We start from the raw sequence: 17,588 nt of genomic DNA, 5'->3' as shown, positions 1-17,588 counted from the left end.
TCTAAGGTTGGGTTCTAAATACTACTTAGAAAATACTTTTCAAAAATGGGAGAAAACAGCGCCTGGAGCATGAGCAAGTGGTAGAGTGCTTGCCTAGCATGCATGAAGCCCTGAGTTCAATTCCTTGTTACCACATACACTGAAAAAGCCGGAAATCACCCAGTGGCTCAACTGTTAGAATGCTAGCCTTGAGCAAAAGAAGCCCAAGGGCAGTGTTCAGGTGCTGAGATCAAGCTCTAGGAGTGGCAAGAAAAAGTACAGTAAAAGGCTCTGGGGTACTGTGAAAGATGTTGAGCTTTAGGGGGCAGGTGAAGCAGGGGACCCACACACTTTGAAGCCAGGTGGTCATGGCTCTTCCTTGTAATCCTAGCCAATCAAGAGACTGAGAGATGAATACTGAGACTCTAAGGCAGCAATGGCAGACAAATAAGTCATAAGCTCATTGTAATTTGAGCAGCATAGAGTGGAAAGGGAAGTTTACAGTAGCACTGAGTGAAAAAGATAAGTGAAACACACTGGCCCTCAATTCTACCCCCAGTATTGGCACACACACACACACACACACACACACACACACACACACACACACACGATGCAGTTATCTAAGATGAGAAGAAGAAAAGGCAAATGCATGATATGAGAGAAATCTACCACATTAGAGCCAAGAGCTCATGGTTATCCTGGGGACAAAGGCTATCCTGGGGCCTAGTCAGTGAAGCAAAGTAGCATAAAGTCCACCCTGAGAATGGCCTCATCATTTAGGATCATTTATTTATTTATTCAGTACCCATTTAATTATTCAGGGCAGCAAGATGTGCTATAATACTTCAATTAATCACTAAACACACAGGGCTAGTATCACTGGTCCACTTGATTTGTGAGGTTCAGCTGTGGGCTGGGATCACATTAAATTCAAAGGTCGAGGCCTCCAATGGAGGCCTGAGTGTCTGAATTCCTCAGAGAATGCAAGTGCACCCAGATTTCCAACCTAAATTTCCCAACTGAGGATCTGGAGTTAATGGGTGTACAAGATCAAATATGTGAAGTAGACAAAACACTAAATGTGTCCTGCAGTGCTCCTTCTTGCCTTGCTGGTTCCCAAACCACTCGCCGCAAAGGACCAGCACAAGCAAAATCTGCTCCTAGTGTCTATTTCAGGAGAACCCCAGGGAGACAGGCATTTGCACAGGCACAGCAGTGAGTCACTGCAGTCAAGCTGCAGGGCCCTGTGTTCCACTTCAGAGGCCACAAGAGGCACAGCTGGATGGGGAGTGGGCGATGGCGACTGAGAGGACAGGAAAGGAGAACCGAGTAGAAGGACACAGGGTGGAGGATCATTGTAGGAAGCTTACTAAATTGTGCTGAAAACAATTTCTTGAGCCATTGGCTCCTGCCTGTATTCCTAGCTAGCGCAGAGGCTGCGGACTGAGGATTGCTCTTCAATGACAGCCTATGCAGGAATGATCATTCCTGTGGCATAATTTTGTGTGACACTTATTTCTAATTTACCATCAAAAAGCCAAAAGAAGAGCTCTGGCTGATATGGTTGAGACCTGGCTTTAAGCCAGAAAAGCTCAGAGGGAGTGCTCAGACCCTGAGTTCAAACCACAGGACCCACACAATAAAACAAAAAACTTTCCTGAAATATAATTCATCACACCATTTAGACGTACACTAGTCAGAGGCACAATAGTACATTTTCAGAATGAAACCAAATGTAGTCTATATTGCATTGTTTTTTACTCATACTTGAGGCCAATGCACAGTCACTTGATCCATATCTACTTCTACCACTATCCTCGGGTCCCAGCTTCCTGAGGATTATTAGAATGGTTCACCAGTACCTCCCTACTTTTACACACCTGAATGTGTATCATTTCTCCTACTAGTCATTTTCACAAAGCCGTTACAATTGAATAAATTGATTTTAAAACGTTGAATTTTGGAGAAGATGGCAGATGGATAACTGACCCAACTAAGTCCCCTGAGGAAGCAGAACTTGAGGGTCCCATCAAGCTTTTCACATCTAGACAGTCACTCCAACGTAGCTATTCTTTATACAGAGATTTATACCAAAGAAGAAAATTATAAACTGCTCGCATAAGAAGACAGAATTCAGTACCCACGTACACTGATTGTGCCAGCAGTCACAACAGCAGTGGCTGCAGCCCTGGACCTATCCACGTACCTCTAGGAGGAACGTAAACACCAGGGATGGAGCCCACAGGCCACCTGGCTACACTGGGACAGAGACAACTCATCATATAATGGACCGGAAGCTGTTCTTAGGAGAGGATCACAAGGGCTCAATAGCTATGTACGTATGATCATAGAACGTTCTCTAGGATCAAAATGAACTCCAAGAAATGGAATCAAGAGATTTTTTTATTGTACTGTTTGCAATTCTTTCTTTTTTTTCTTTCTTTTTTCTCCTTGGTATATTCTCTTTTGTCACAATTTTTTTAAATATATGTATCCTTTGTATTATATATACGTTCATTTGGTTTGGGGAGGAGAAGGGAAAGCAGTAGGACAAAGGCTAAACCAATTCAGCAGTGAGACTCACTAGCCACTGTTGGAAATGAACTCTATAATCTGGCAGGGGCAGGGAAGAGGAAAGGGGAAAAACTGGGAGATAATGAGGGAGCAGATAATCCTGTTTAAAAGGCAATGTACTCATTAACTGATTTATCTGATTGTAACCCCTCTGTAAATCACCCTAACAGTAAAAATTTTTAAATTTCAAAAAAAACAGATGAAAAGAGGGCCGGGAGTTTGGCCTAGTGGTAGAGTGCTTGCCCAGCATGCACTAAGGCCCAGGTTCGATTCCTCGGTACCACATACATGAAAAAAGCTGGAAGTGGTGCTGAGGCTCAAGTGGTAGAGCTCTAGCCTTGAGAAAGTCCAAGGACAGCGCTCAGGCCCTGAACTCAAGTCGAGGACTGGCAAAGAAAAAAAAAGAGAGATGAAAAGAAATGAACAAATGTATATATAACGGCACAAAAGAAACTGATCAGTACCTTTGACATTGTCAAGGCGGCAATGTTACAACAAACATTGACAATTATGAAAAACTTCCCTGATTATAAAATTTCAATAAACATGAAAGTGAAAAGAAATCCCTAATATCATATTGGTTTGCAACTTACAATTGAGCACATTTATACTTCACATTAAATTATTAACAAATCTTTCCCACCAACCAAATGAAAAGATTTCTGCTTCTAACTCTTGCAAGTCAGGAAGCTGAGATCAGAGGACTGGGGTTGGAAATCAGCTTGGGCATGAAAGCCCCTTGGGCTCTTATCTCTAGTTAATCACAAATGAGAGTTGCAGTTTCAGTAGAGGTCTGATCATGAACAAAAATGCTCATGGACCAGGTCTGGAGTTTGCCCTAGCAGTAGAGTGCTTCCCTAGCAAGCACAAAGACCCGGGTTTGATTCCTTGGTACCACATACATAGAAAACGGGAGAAGTGGTGCTGTGGCTCAAGTGCTAGAGCTTCAGCCTTGAGAAAGCCCAAAGACAGTGCTAAGGCCCTGAGCTCAGTCTACAGGACTGGCTCATAAATAAATAAATAAATAAATACCATCCCTCATGGATCCCCCATCCTTTTAACCAGCATTGGTGGAATGTCTCACATGACCAGGTATTGTAACTATAGTATCTAAGAGAGTAGATTTCATCAATACAGCACAGCCTTAGTTGGATCATACCCAATGGGAAAATGCTATTTGATTTTTTTTTTTTTGATCGAGGGGTTTGAACTCAGGCCTTGGGCATTGTCTCTGAGCCACAGTGCCATTCCAGTTTTCTGGTGGTTAATTGGAGATAAGAGTCTCCTCGACTATGGTACCCAGGCTTCTTTGAAACTGTGATCCTCTGATCTCAGCCTCTTCAGTAGCTAGGATTACAGACATGAGCCACCAGCACCTGGCTCTTTTGCTACTTTCAAGACAAAATGTGGAATGCTGGTCTGTGATGTCCCACACCTCATGTCACACATGAACATCCCAAATGAACATCCTATGACTCCATCTTCTTAAAATAGACAATCACTAAGCCATTGGTTTGATTTCTGGAGCTCTTGATGGGAAATGGATGGTTGATACTGCCTTTGTACAACTATTTAAAGATAATAAAAATATACACAAGAATGAAAACAAAGATTGTTTCTATAATAAATGTGTCTTGTGTATATGCCTCTACAGTAGCTGTGGACTCTGCTAACAATCTGAACAGATGGCCTACTCATATGCTGTCTACCCAATACAGAAAACATGCAGAGACTTGGGGAATATCACAGAAGCTGGGCTGGAGATGTAGGCTCGAGAGGTCAGGCCTCATGAGGTTGAGCCAGTTATTACCATGGATAGTACTGATTTACCTAGGCAGGAGTAAAGTCATCTTGACATAGAAATAATCATCACAATTGTAGAAAGGTAACGCTAGTTGGTTTTCTGTGCAATGTTTCTCAGCAACTATAAGTACACAAACCAATAGATTACTATGTAGAGTTTGCAATAGGAGCCTTGCTCCAGAATATGATTGATAGTTTCATGTTAAGTAAAACCAGTTAATTTCAACTAGAATGACATCCTTTTTATCTTGGATTCCATATTCATTCCTTTTCTTCTGACACAAATTGTGGGGACTGGTCTGGCTATCACTGGAAGAAGCACAGAAATGGTGAGATAAAGGGTAAGCCAATTTAGCAGTGACACGGACTAGACACTATGTTGGAAATGAACAATATAACTTCAAGTGGGGAGAAGGCAAACCCGGGGGAGAATGAGGGAGGCGGTAACACTGTTCAAAAGGAAATGTACTCGTTACCTGACTTAAGTAACTGTAACCCCTATGTATATCATCTTTACAATAAAAGCCTTTTAAGTCAGACAGAAGTCTGCCTTCCTCTGTGTTTTCCATTTCTTTAGTATTTGCTTCTACTTTTCAAAGTATCAGGGCTATGCAAAAAAGAGACCTGTATCTCTAGGAGTTGACATCTATGAGTATGAGAATGCACAACTCGTGGTGTACTAGGGGCTCATGCCTGTAATCATAGCTACTCAGGAAGACCACAGTTCAAAGCCATCCCAGTTAAGAAAGTCTGTGACAAGACTCTTATGTACAGTTAAGCCACGAGCCAGAAGTGGTACTATGGCTTAAGCAATAGAGCACAGCCTTGATCAAAAAAGCTCAAGGCACAGAATCCAGAAAAAAAAATAAACTATAAAAGAATTGGTGGGGGGGGGGAAACCACACGGGTGGGGGGTGGGGAGGAGGGTAATGGGTACCAAGACATGTGAAAGTGTATCAATGTATGTGAATTAATGCACCTTCTATCTGGCAAATATCATGTAAAATTTTTATTAATTACAATAAAAAATTAAAAAAAAGAATTGCTGGGTGGGGCCTGGAGTTTGGCCTAGTGGTAGAGTGCTTGCCTAGCATGCACGAAGACCTGGGTTCGATTCCTCGGTACCACATATGTAGAAAAGACAGAACTGGTGCTGTGGCTCAAGTGGTAGAGCTCTAGCCTTGAGAAAGCTCAGGCCCTGACTTCAAGCCCCAGGACTGGCCCCCAAAAAAAAGTCCTTGTGAGATTCTTATCTCCAATCAGCCATTCAAAAACTACAAGTAGACTGGAATGTGGCTTAGTGGTACAGTGCTTGCCACACATGCATGAAACCCTGAGTTGGATTCCTCAGTACCATATAAACAGAAATAGCCAAAAGGGGTGCTGTGGCTCAAGTGATAGAGTGCTAGCTTTAAGCAAAAGAAGCCCATGGATGGTGCCCAGACCCTGAGTTCAAGCCAAAGAAGTGGCAAAAAAAAAAAAAGGATTGCTGGGAAAAGATCTTCCTTTTCAAGCCATATATGAAAGTCCTCATATCCAATATACGCAAAGAGCTTAAGAAACCAACCCCTACCAAACCTTATAAAGCAATCACTTAATGGGCAAGAGAGCTAAGTAGAGATTTCTCAGAAGAGGTGAGAATGGCAAAGATACACTTGAGGAAATGCTCATCAACCCTGGCCATAAAGGAAACGCAAATTAAAACAACTCTGAAATTCCATCTCACCCCTGTCAGATTGTCCAACATTGTGAATTTGAACTGCAAATATTGGTGGAAATCTTGGGGGGAAAGTAACTCTTCTACATATTGGTGGGAATGTAAAGCAGTACAACCTCTCTGAACAGCAGTATGGAGGTTCCTCAAAAAAACTAAACACAGACCGTTTTTATTGCTTCGCTATTCATAATAGGCAAGATATAGAGCAACTCAGATGCCCCACAATAGATGAGTGGATCCAAACTATGTGGTACCTATACACAATGGAATTTTACACAGCCATTAGGAAGAATAAAGTAATATCATCTGCAAGGAAATAGAACTAGAACAAACCATGTTAGGTGAGCTAAGCCAAACTCAGAGACACAAATCGTGCATATTCTTTTGGATGTGCAAAAATGAGATCTAAAATGCATTGGGATATAAATTAGAAAGGATTCTAGATAATCACAAACATTGAGAACAAAAGAGGGCACCATTAGGAGAGAAACAAAAATGCAAAGCCCATGTGCCTCTTTTTATTCATATAAAATTCAGAAATGAACTCCAAAAGGTGGAGGGAAGAAACATGCTTTTTCCCCCTTTCTTTTGTTTAGTTTTTAATTTTTGATGATCTGTCTTCTTTACCTTATGTATGGTGTATTCAAGTATACCTCTTCAGAAGGGTTTGGGAGGTGTACAGAACTCAAGGGTAAAATGACAAAAACAGCAGTGGAGCCCACTGGACACCAACGAAAGTGAGCTACATAACTTGTGGATAGAGACAAGAGGGACTGGGAGAGCATGAGGGAAGGGAAGATACTGTATAAATGGAAATATACTTATTACCTGACTTGTGTAATTGCAATACCTCTGTATACCACCACTACAATAAGAATAAAGTAAATTAAGTTTTAAAATGAAATAAAAAAGAATGCAAAACCTAATAGGTTTTCCAAGAACCAGTTCCTAAGTGAACAAGAGAAATATAAAGAGGGATCCAAGTCCAACATGGCTAGAACAACCCAGAATAAGGATTTCAGGGGCAAGAAACTAGAAAGCAAGTGCCTTAGATGACATCATCCTCTACAAGGTATCATCAACACTACTCTTCAACTAGGTAAAAGCTCTTTCATTCTGCTTCTACTATTTGAAAATTCAAATGGCTCAACTAAACGGTTTCAGAACAATGAAGTTTTCAATCTCAAAGTCCCTTTCCTTATCCCTCAAACATGTGAACTATATATGCAATATGTAATTATCATATAATATAGAAAGCAAAATAAGCAAATTAAAAATAACTATTAATGAACATTGGTGAGAAACACTGAGGTGATGTCCTCAATATAAGAACGTAGACGAAAGGGGATTTCCTGTCTGTCTTGCAGGACCTCAAGTCACCAAAGATCAAGCATTAGAGAGCTACTAGAGCTCTCCTGCCATTCTCTACCCAAACCCAGCTTCTGGTTCAGATTCTGATGTTGTGATTGGCTACTCCAGGCCTTTCAACTGCCTGAGTAATGACATCATTCTCCCACTGAACCTATCACTACTTGGTAGAATCTTGGGGTTTCCATGGCATCGTCCATGCGTATATTTGGATCATCGCTAGTGACCAGTGTCCAGTGAGCTCCGTACTGGACACACTCTTGCTCTTTAGCTTCAGCTACGCACACATCCTCTAGTGTCATTCTTCATCCCTTGTTTCTCCAGTTGATATTACCCATTGTCTCAGTATGTCAGGTAAGAAGAAAAAGGGATTTAGAGTTTTCATTAGACTCCCCTGCTCCCTAAATTTAATAGTAGAATGAAAACAGCTTCAAGTATTGAATTAGAAATGTTGGGCTGTGATGTTTACTAGGTATATATGACTTAGCCACATGATTTACTTTGTGACAAAAATCTGTGCTTTGTCTGCAACATGAAGAAAATGAATTGTTTATCTTGTGATAGCTTTGTTTTCCAGCACTGTATTTTTTTTTTGCCCGTCTTGGGCTTGAGCTCAGGGCTTGAGCACTGTCCTTGGACTTTCTCAAGGCTAGCAGTCTACCACTTGAGCCTCAGCACCACTTCCAGCTTTTTGCTATGTATGTGGGGTACCGAGGAATCGATCCCAGGTCTTCATGCATGCTAGGCAAGCACTCTACTATTAGGCCAAACTCCCGGCCCTCCAGCACTGTATTTTTAATGACATTTATGAATGGAGAATGAAGCTACAGATTTCTTCAGAGAGTCAATTTTAAACAAACTAATGGAGAAGGAAACCTAGTCGTGTTGAAATCCCTATACCAAGATACTTCATTTTTAACAATATCCTCTAAAAATTAGTTCCACTTTGGTATTTCAAATGTAGTAAAATTTTTTTAATTGGAGAATTTATTAACATTGATTTTTACATCATATTTTAAATGACAAGTTTAACCAACAAGTGTTCCAGGAGGGAATCTCTATTTACAATCACTGGGACTTAGTATTTAGAACTTAATCAAAACTAGGCTAAGGGATTGTATGTCATAGAAACATATTAATTTATGAAATAAAACATTATGTCTCTAGAGTCATAGGTTTTGATGTCTATATAGTTACGTTTATATCAAATGTCGTAAATTTAAGCATAGTGTGTGTTTCCATATTTCTGCTCAGACAAGGTAAAGAGAAAAACAGGAAGAGAGAGGGGATGACGGGACTAGAACGAGGCAGATGATCTAGAAGGAAAGGTTCACCAGGAACTAGAGGTGAAGAAAAGATGAAGAAGGTGATGAGAAATAAGACAGAGCCAAAGACATGAAGAGCATGGAGACATTCTCAAGAAAACAGCGGTGGTTTCAATAGAATGTTGAAGAGGATCAAACATTTTTAAATCCACACACAGAAAACCGAGGGCAATCTAACCAGAGCCAGGCAAAATGAAGTTAGTGTTAGCCACATTGATGGACCAAAAGCCAACTAAGGTTAAAACAGAGAATCATTAAAAGCAGTTTCTGAGATGTCACTTTTAGCTGGTTCCTGCTTTAGGTTTGTTATGTGTTTGTTTTTTTTGTCGTTGACTCTGAATACAGATGATGCTTTGAACGAGCCTTTTGTCAACCTGACTAACTTAGGGCCGGCACAGGTGCCAGCCACTCCTTTAGCTTTCTTTGTTTTACTTAGGTTTTTTTTGAAGATATGAAATTTTAGGTCAGGCAAATCTTGAACCATGATCCTACCACCTAGGAAGGACTCTCTTGTACCTTGGGCCACAGTCATGATCTACTAACAGAGGGCTTCTTTGATTGAGATGAGGTGTTCAGTAACCAGCCTAGATGGATCTCAAACCACTGTCCAGCAGACTGTTTCCCAAACAGGATTAGAGAAGGGAGCTACTGAGCCTTGACAGTTTCCAATGTAAACATTTTAGATATGTATTCCAAATTATTTTAAGGAATATTTCTTGAGAGGGATTACACAGAAGGTTCTGTAATATATTTCAACATTACTTTTCATTCTTATATTTAGACTTCATGGAAGTGTGTGTGTGTGTGTGTGTGTGTGTGTGTGTATGTGTGTGTGTGTGTGTGTGTTTGTATGAATACCAAGATTTAAACTCCAAGCTTGACACTGTCTCTGAGCTTTTTAGCTTATAGGTAGAGCTCTACAACTCATCAGGTCTCCAATTCCAGGTTTTGATATTTAACCGTTAATAAGAGTCCTACAGACTTTATGGGAAGGACTGGCTTGAAATAATAATTTTCAAACCTCAAGCTCCAGTAGTTAGGATTACAGCCTTGAATCATGAGAGCTGAACATGCATTTTTTAATAAAGTATTCTAATTTGTATCAGAAGCAGGTTTCAACTAAAAGCTGTAATAATGATGATAATGATAGACTTCTAAGTGTTTATTTTACATTTGTATCAATATTTTTCTCAGATTCGTTTTCAAACGTTTATATATGTATTTTTTACTGTTATATAAGGGTTACATGATATTTGCCAGATAGATGGTGCATTAATTCCCATTTCAAACGGTTTTTAAAGATTTTTTGATGCTGCTATTTATACTAAATTGATTTAAATACCCAGCTAGAACAATTACTATCTTTACATTGAGGTATGATATTTAGAGAAATCATTTTGGTTTGTCTTTCTTTGTTCTGATTTTTTCTTTTCTACATTTGTGCTATATTGTCCAATCTGGTATTAATGTCCTGACAAAAGTGATTGTCTGGGACTAGGAGTTTGGCCTACTGGTAGAGTGTTTGCCTCGCATGCACGAAAAAGCCAGGTTCGATTCTTTGGTACCACATAGATTGGAAAAAAAAAAACAAAGTCAGAAGTGGTCCTGAGGCTCAAGTGGTAGAGCTCTAGCCTTGAGAAAGTCCAAGGACAGTGCCGAGGCCCTGAGCTCAAGCCCAGGACAGGCAAAAAAAAAAAGTGATTGTCTAACCACACTATCCCATGTGCTAGGGATACTAGGTCTCCTGCACATTCAAAAATATTGATCTATGTCAATTATGACCATGTATATGGCATGAGGGATGATGTAAAAAAAAAACAAGTTACCTAACTTCCAGGATATAGGGTCAGAAGACAATGATTAATCATTCTCAAAAAGCAACTGGAAATTGAATTGAGAGTGCCATTTATACTACCAAAATTATGAGATACTTAGAATAATTACAAAAGATATGTGTAAGATGTACATGCTGAAAATTACCAAGCTTTGGTGAGAAAATCACTAGTCGAGTAAATGAAGAGTTATCCATGTTCATGAAAAGGAAGATTCACTATTGTCAATCCAGGGAGAAGAATGAGAGATGAGCGATATAAGAACAGATTGGAGTGGTATGCCTTTAAGTGGAGAAAGAAAGCTTTCGCTAAGGAAATTCAACAGCTTCCACAAGCTGAGAAAGACCAGAAAATAGAAATTCTGAGCCTCTGAGCTCTGAAAACTTTCACCGTGTAAACAGGATACAACAGTTACATAGCACATATTAGGCCCTATTGTCCAAAATAGTCCTTTCCAGAATTTTATCTTGAAAGTATAATTTCAAACATTTCACATGCAGAAGTATAAGAATAAAATCTGTATTTAAAAACAGCATGGGGGCTGGGAGTTTGGCCTAGTGGTAGAGTGCTTGCCTAGCATGCATGAAGATGCAGGATCAATTCCTTGGTATCACACACATAGAAAAAAGCTAGAAGTGGTGCTGAGGCTCTAGTAGTAGAGCTCTGGCCTTGAGAAAGTCCAAGGACAGTGCTCAGGCCCTGAGCTCAAGAACAGGACTAGCAAAAACAAAGCGTGACTGCTTGAATATTTACATTTAATGCATTTTTCTGCTTCCACACACATTACACCTATACCAACTTCAGTTCAACTCCCAGAATACAAAACACACACACACACACACACACACACACACACACACACGTGCACACACACAGGCACACACAGACACACACATATAATTCAAAACCACTTTCTAATCCTGTGATGGTTTTTGTCTGAAATAGATGAGAAAATGTTTGTTTTCACAACATTGCATATGTAATAAGATCACTTAATTTATTGGTAAGTATACTATAATGAATATTTGACATACATCCAAATTAGCTTTAATGTCTTTCTATTTTGTTCCATATCAGTCATGTATAATATGTCACTTACATTCATTATTCAATATTATTACTGATATCATTGTTTTCAGCATGTATAATATATCATTGATGAGTGACTTGAAGTTCAGAACGTCTCAGTCTTCTTTTTTTTTTGCCAGTCCTGGGCTCGAGCTCAGGGCCTGAGCACTGTCCTTGGACTTTCTCAAGGCTAGAGCTCTACCACTTGAGCCTCAACACCACTTCTAGCTTTTTTCTGTGTATGTGGTACCAAGGAATCGAACCCGGGTCTTCATGCATGCTAGGCAAGCACTTCAACCACTAGGCCAAACTCCTGGCCCCTTCCTTTTCTTCTTTTGTGTGGGTCATGGGTTTTGACAAGGGCCTGGGAGAATCCCTCAGCTCTTCAGCTCAGAGCTACCATCCTACCCTAGAGCCAAGTCCCAGTTCCCGTTTTCTGGAGCTTAATTGGAAATAAGAGTCTCAGGTCTTTTTGTGCTCCAGCTGATTTTGAACCTTAATCCTCAGATCTCAGCCTCCTGAGTAGCTAGGATTACCGGAGTGAGCCACCCAACCCAGCAGAGGGTTTCAGGTTTCCTACAAAAAGTATATTGGGAACTCTGAGGTGGTCATTGTAGACTTTACTTATCTTCTGGTCTGTGTTTTAAGTAAGCACTAAAAATTGGCCAGAGGTTTCGATAAGGTTACACAATAACAAGAAAAATGCAAACTATTTTCTCAAGACCAACATCTACTGGCTTATAGGAAGTTCAAGTTCTCCTGATTTCTGGGCATTCTTCACCTGCTCACCCTTTGGAACACGGTGCTCATAGTAATTCAAAAGAAGTACTTGAGCCAATCAGGCTGGCCTCTGCCCCTAGGTTTCCTGCTCTTGAATGGGTGATCTAACAAGTACACTGAGGATACCTGAGATTCAAAAGGCTCACATGCTAGGACACAGTTAGGAGTGACTCAGGGAAAGTCAGGACAAGAAGGAGAAGCCTGCTTCTGCCTAGGAAACAGCACAGGAACCACTTGGTGTCTCCTGTTGAACCTCTTTGCAAAGTTCATCAGAAGAATGTGGGTGGCTATTGGAATGAGAGCATTCCCAGTCAGTCACAGCCAGCTTCCAATATGCTGTTCCTCCAAAACAGGGAGAGTTGGGCAACCTTATCCATTTTTTAACCACCCCTTGCTTCTTGCAGACAATTTCCAGCATGCATCTTTACTTGGAGCTGCAAACTCACTACAGCTTCCTCTTCCTGTGGAGAACGATGCCACTTCTCTAACAGGCAACAGCTGCAACATCTCCACAGTCTCCACCCCAGCCTTCACTTCAGCATGGCCACTGCCATCAACCTCTGGCACCTCTTTGCAGCCACTCACGGGTCTTTGCCAACATTCCAGCACACCCATGCTGTCAGGGGTTACTGGCCAGAACCACATCTCCACTGCCGCCTCCTCCTGTGCCAGTGCTTTTGAATGGGAGTACACAGGACACAATAAAAAGTCCTCTGCACTGGGAGACTTCACAGTGACTCTCATTGACCAGGGCACAGCAGTCCCTTCAATGACTATGACATCTTGATATGCGGATGCAAATGCCATAGTCCCTCTGTATCCATCGCTGTCTGCCAGCCTGGTTCAGGGGACGTTATCTCACATCCCACAACAAGAGAGTAGTAGCTTGTTACTTCCCTGCCAACGAAACAGTCAAATTTACTACTATAACCGAAGCACAGTGGGCCCTCTGTTATCTGGAGAACCTGGTCCCTGCCTGCAATCATATGGCTCTGTGTCCTATACAGGGAGCAGGGTCTTTGCTCCTCAGCCAGAAATCGTGATGATGCTCCAAGAGGTTCAGCCCGCAAATGTCCCACCACCAGTCTCCACTTCTGGAATCTACTACTCTGTGTCTGCTCAACACCACCCAGAAACCAATGTTCAAGGTAAGCACAGACAACAGAAAGGAACAGGATTAGCAGCACAAAAAGGAGGGGCTGACCTGCATCTGCATAGAGTCTCCACTACTCCACAAATATAGTCTAAATCCTCAGTCTCACCCACCACACTCACAAGGAGACCTCCAATGTCTGCCATGAGGCAGAGGGCCAAGGGTATGGCTCCAGTGGTGGAGCACTGACTGCTTCAAACCTCAGTGCTGCCACTAATTGCACTGGATAATTAAGTAAATACATAAGTGAGGAAATATGGCTGTGCTGCTCTTAGATGCCACCCAAAGCACACTCAGTGAGGCCATGGTCTACATTGTCCTCACAATCCATTCTCCCTAATTAATCCCCTTCTTGTTCGAGTTCTTTGCTTTCATTGGAAAATATGTCAAACATTAGTTTTGATAATAGCAGATAAACTTGCTTTACTGTGTGCAGAGAACCTGCCCAAAGGAAGCAGGTGAGAATATATATTTTGCATATTTCATGGGCAGGAATTCCACCCTGAAGCTGAGCACCACTGAATCATGCCTGTGGCCTAGCTAATCAGGAGCCTGAGAGCTGAGGAACAAATTTCAAAGTCAGCCTGCAAAGTGTTTTCAACATCTCATTGTCAGTTCCCAAATGCAGACAATAGATGCCTAAAAAAAGCGAGAATACATCAGGCCTAAGGAAAAGTCAAGCAGCAAAAGAAAAAAGGCTGAGTTCAAGTCCCAGAAGCATCCAGTACATGATCACATTCTCTAGCTCTCTATTCTCCCCGTCTCTCCCTCACACACACATGCACATGGGCACACACTCAACGCTCAGAAATGCACTCAAAACATGCTAAACCTGTCCTCCCCTCCCTGACTGCCCCTCACTTGCCGTTCTCTCAGATCAGGGTGAGAATCAACACCTATTTTACTTACAGGACACTGGCAATAATCGACAACTATATAAATAGATGACACTTTATAAAGCTGGTTTTTTTGTTGTTTGAACCCAGAGTCAAGAACACAGTAAGGAACTACTTTACTTCTGACCCATACATGATGTCCAAATCATTTCCTACTTTTAAAACTTCTTTCATTTTTATTTCACTGACAACAATTCTATAGAGGAAAGGGGAAAAGAAATAATGACAATGAATTAGCACAAGTTTTACATAGAGTAGCTATCACGATCTTCCAACTCACGATCCTGTCCATGGTGCTTAAAACTAGCTGCTAGAAACACCTTGCTCAGTGATGACAATGCCCTTAAATCATTGGTGCATAAATGGAGCATCTTACTTACCAGGGACTGATTTCTGCTGTGATTTCTTTACATCAGTAGAAACTTCCATGGCAATGCATACACTTTTCTAGAATCACAACTTTCTAGAATCATAATTTTTGCCAGTCACAAACTGCAGACAACCCAAGTCCTACAAGCATAAATGTTGAAGTCCTTGAGAGAAACATGTGTCACCTGACTTTGGAGACATTCCAATATCAATCCAGTAGTAAACATTCCTAGTACCTTGGTCTTGCCTCCAGCAAATCCAGACACAGAGAATAAGCATTAGGATGAAATTGAAAGCAAGGTTTGAAAGCCTCTGGTTGCCTTTGAGAAACTAATAGAAAGTCAGGATACTCCACCTGACATTTAGCAGCTGCAGGTCGACATTAACCTTAGGGCCAAGAGAGAAGTCTACATGGAACAAGGCCAATTTGGATACTCTGAGTCTTGAGACAAATGGAATGGAATGTGACAGTGGGTAGCTAACAGATATCACTGTGATGGTCAAGACATTCATTTTAACCAGATTTTCACCTCCTTCACAGATTTTCAGCAATCCAATATTTCTACTATAACCCACATCAAAGATACAGACACCATCAATGAGATTCTGCTGCAGGAAAACTCCATGGTCACCAAGTATTCCACTGATCAAGTGTCCAAGAACAAGCACGACGCCTTGGAAAGTGTGGATGGAACTCCCGAGGCCAAAGGCCAGCAGCTGCAGCCACGGGGCCTGCTGAAGAAAGAGGAAACTGAGTGTAGCACCCCAGCCAGTGACAAGGCTTCCCTGAACACAGCCCAGCCTCCAAAGCCTGCATCCAGCAGGGTGAGCAAAACAAAGAGCCATGGGCAGAATGAGCCCAAAAGGATCAGGAGAAGCAATCCCAAGAAATGTGAAGAAACCAAGCAGTCAGGGAACAAACTGAAAGCAGAAGAGAAGGCAAGTATTCCCAAGATGAAGCACAAGAGAAGCCACCCTGAGCTTAGCCAAGAGACCTTCAAAAGACCTCGAACCAACCTAGGCGTGCAGATGTGGGAGTCAGTGCAGGTTTTTCATGCCCTAGGAAAGAAGAATGAGAAGAAAACTGCAAGCGGCACACGAGACTCTGCTATGAAATCATGGCTGGATATTCCACATGAGGGTAAAGGCCCTAGAAACATTCAAGTCAAGAAAAGGGAAAGGAGTGAAAGCCAGTGTCCATCCCCATCCCAGGATGAGCTGCCTCCCCCTGGCAAGGTCAAGTTGGTTCCTTTGCCTTTTCTAACCCCAGAGAAGCCTCAGGCTCGACCCGTTCCTCACAGGCCACAGTCTCTGGCCTCCAGGAGGCCCACTGTACCATACCCTGCACGGCCTCATGCTACCACGGCTCAACCTACCGCAGTCAGCCTGTCTCAACCAGCTTCTGCCAACACGAGTCTCAGAGGTTCCACCAAAGCATCTCAGCCAAGTGTAACCAATACATACACACAGGGATCGGCCAATGCTCCCCAGCCTAGTGTATCTCAGTCTGCTGTTGCTAGGCCTGAACCCCACTCAACCTCATCCAGCGCTTCTGTCCAGCACAAGCCTGTTTCCACTGCTGGGAACGAGTTCCGTTCACCGCCTAAGCCTCATAACCAGTACCTACTCCAAGATTTCAGCCGCCAACCAATTCCATGGAGGAAACCCGATATTCCTGGCCCTGTAGTATCAAATCCCATCACCAAGGAGCAAAGGCCAGAGCGTGAAGCCATGAAAAGGCGGGCCCAGCAAGAGCGTGAGAATGCTGCCCAATACACTGCTTTGGGGAAACTGCAGTTTTTTGTTCAGAGGCAAAGAGATATGGAAGTGTCTCACTACTATGGCTACACAGTGTAAGAGTTGCTGCGATTGTGGGTACCACATGTTTTCCCATGTATATATATATAAAAATATATATGTATATATATACAAAGATAAATATGAACATTTATATAGGCATATAGTATATGGATATAAATGCATAGATGTTGGTAGAATAATATTACTACAATATACCCAAAACTTAATAAACCTGAACGATTAAATGTAATGAAATTTAATATATGACTAATAAAGAACCCATTTGAGTTTTATGATATTGCAAAGTTTGGCTTCATTTTCGATAGAGTTTGGACTCAAAAGTTAAACTTGAAAGAAGAAATTGGATTGAGGGTGGAGAAAAGTTGCACTTGAATTGTGCATGGGAGGATTAAAGACATCAGAACCAACAGAGTCCAAGAGTAGGAAGAAAAAAGGAAAGGTCATTTTGTCTTTTAGAAGAATCATGGAGCCGTGTTATAAGACTGAATTTCTAAGGTTGGGTTCTAAATACTACTTAGAAAATACTTTTCAAAAATGGGAGAAAACAGCGCCTGGAGCATGAGCAAGTGGTAGAGTGCTTGCCTAGCATGCATGAAGCCCTGAGTTCAATTCCTTGTTACCACATACACTGAAAAAGCCGGAAATCACCCAGTGGCTCAACTGTTAGAATGCTAGCCTTGAGCAAAAGAAGCCCAAGGGCAGTGTTCAGGTGCTGAGATCAAGCTCTAGGAGTGGCAAGAAAAAGTACAGTAAAAGGCTCTAGGGTACTGTGAAAAATGTTGAGCTTTAGGGGGCAGGTGAAGCAGGGGACCCACACACTTTGAAGCCAGGTGGTCATGGCTCTTCCTTGTAATCCTAGCCAATCAAGAGACTGAGAGATGAATACTGAGACTCTAAGGC

At 41.7% G+C, this 17,588-nt stretch overlaps 1 protein-coding gene across 1 annotated transcript; it reads left to right on the top strand.

Moving 5' to 3' along the window:
- The first annotated feature begins 1,278 nt into the window (after positions 1–1,278).
- On the top strand, positions 1,279–16,724 carry LOC150060561 (uncharacterized protein C2orf78-like). Its single transcript, XM_090337561.1, is given in 5 exon segments — positions 1,279–1,339; positions 7,716–7,742; positions 7,745–7,798; positions 12,854–13,590; positions 15,390–16,724. Coding segments are annotated over 5 exon segments (2,214 nt in total).
- The last annotated feature ends 864 nt before the right edge of the window (positions 16,725–17,588 follow it).

Source organism: Megascapheus bottae, chromosome 7 (assembly GCF_031878675.1).
Source record: "Megascapheus bottae isolate mThoBot1 chromosome 7, mThoBot2.hap1, whole genome shotgun sequence".
In the NCBI taxonomy this organism is placed as follows: domain Eukaryota; kingdom Metazoa; phylum Chordata; class Mammalia; order Rodentia; family Geomyidae; genus Megascapheus; species Megascapheus bottae.
The sequence above is the reverse complement of the archived record's forward strand: the minus strand, read 5'-3'. Positions and strand labels throughout refer to the sequence as shown.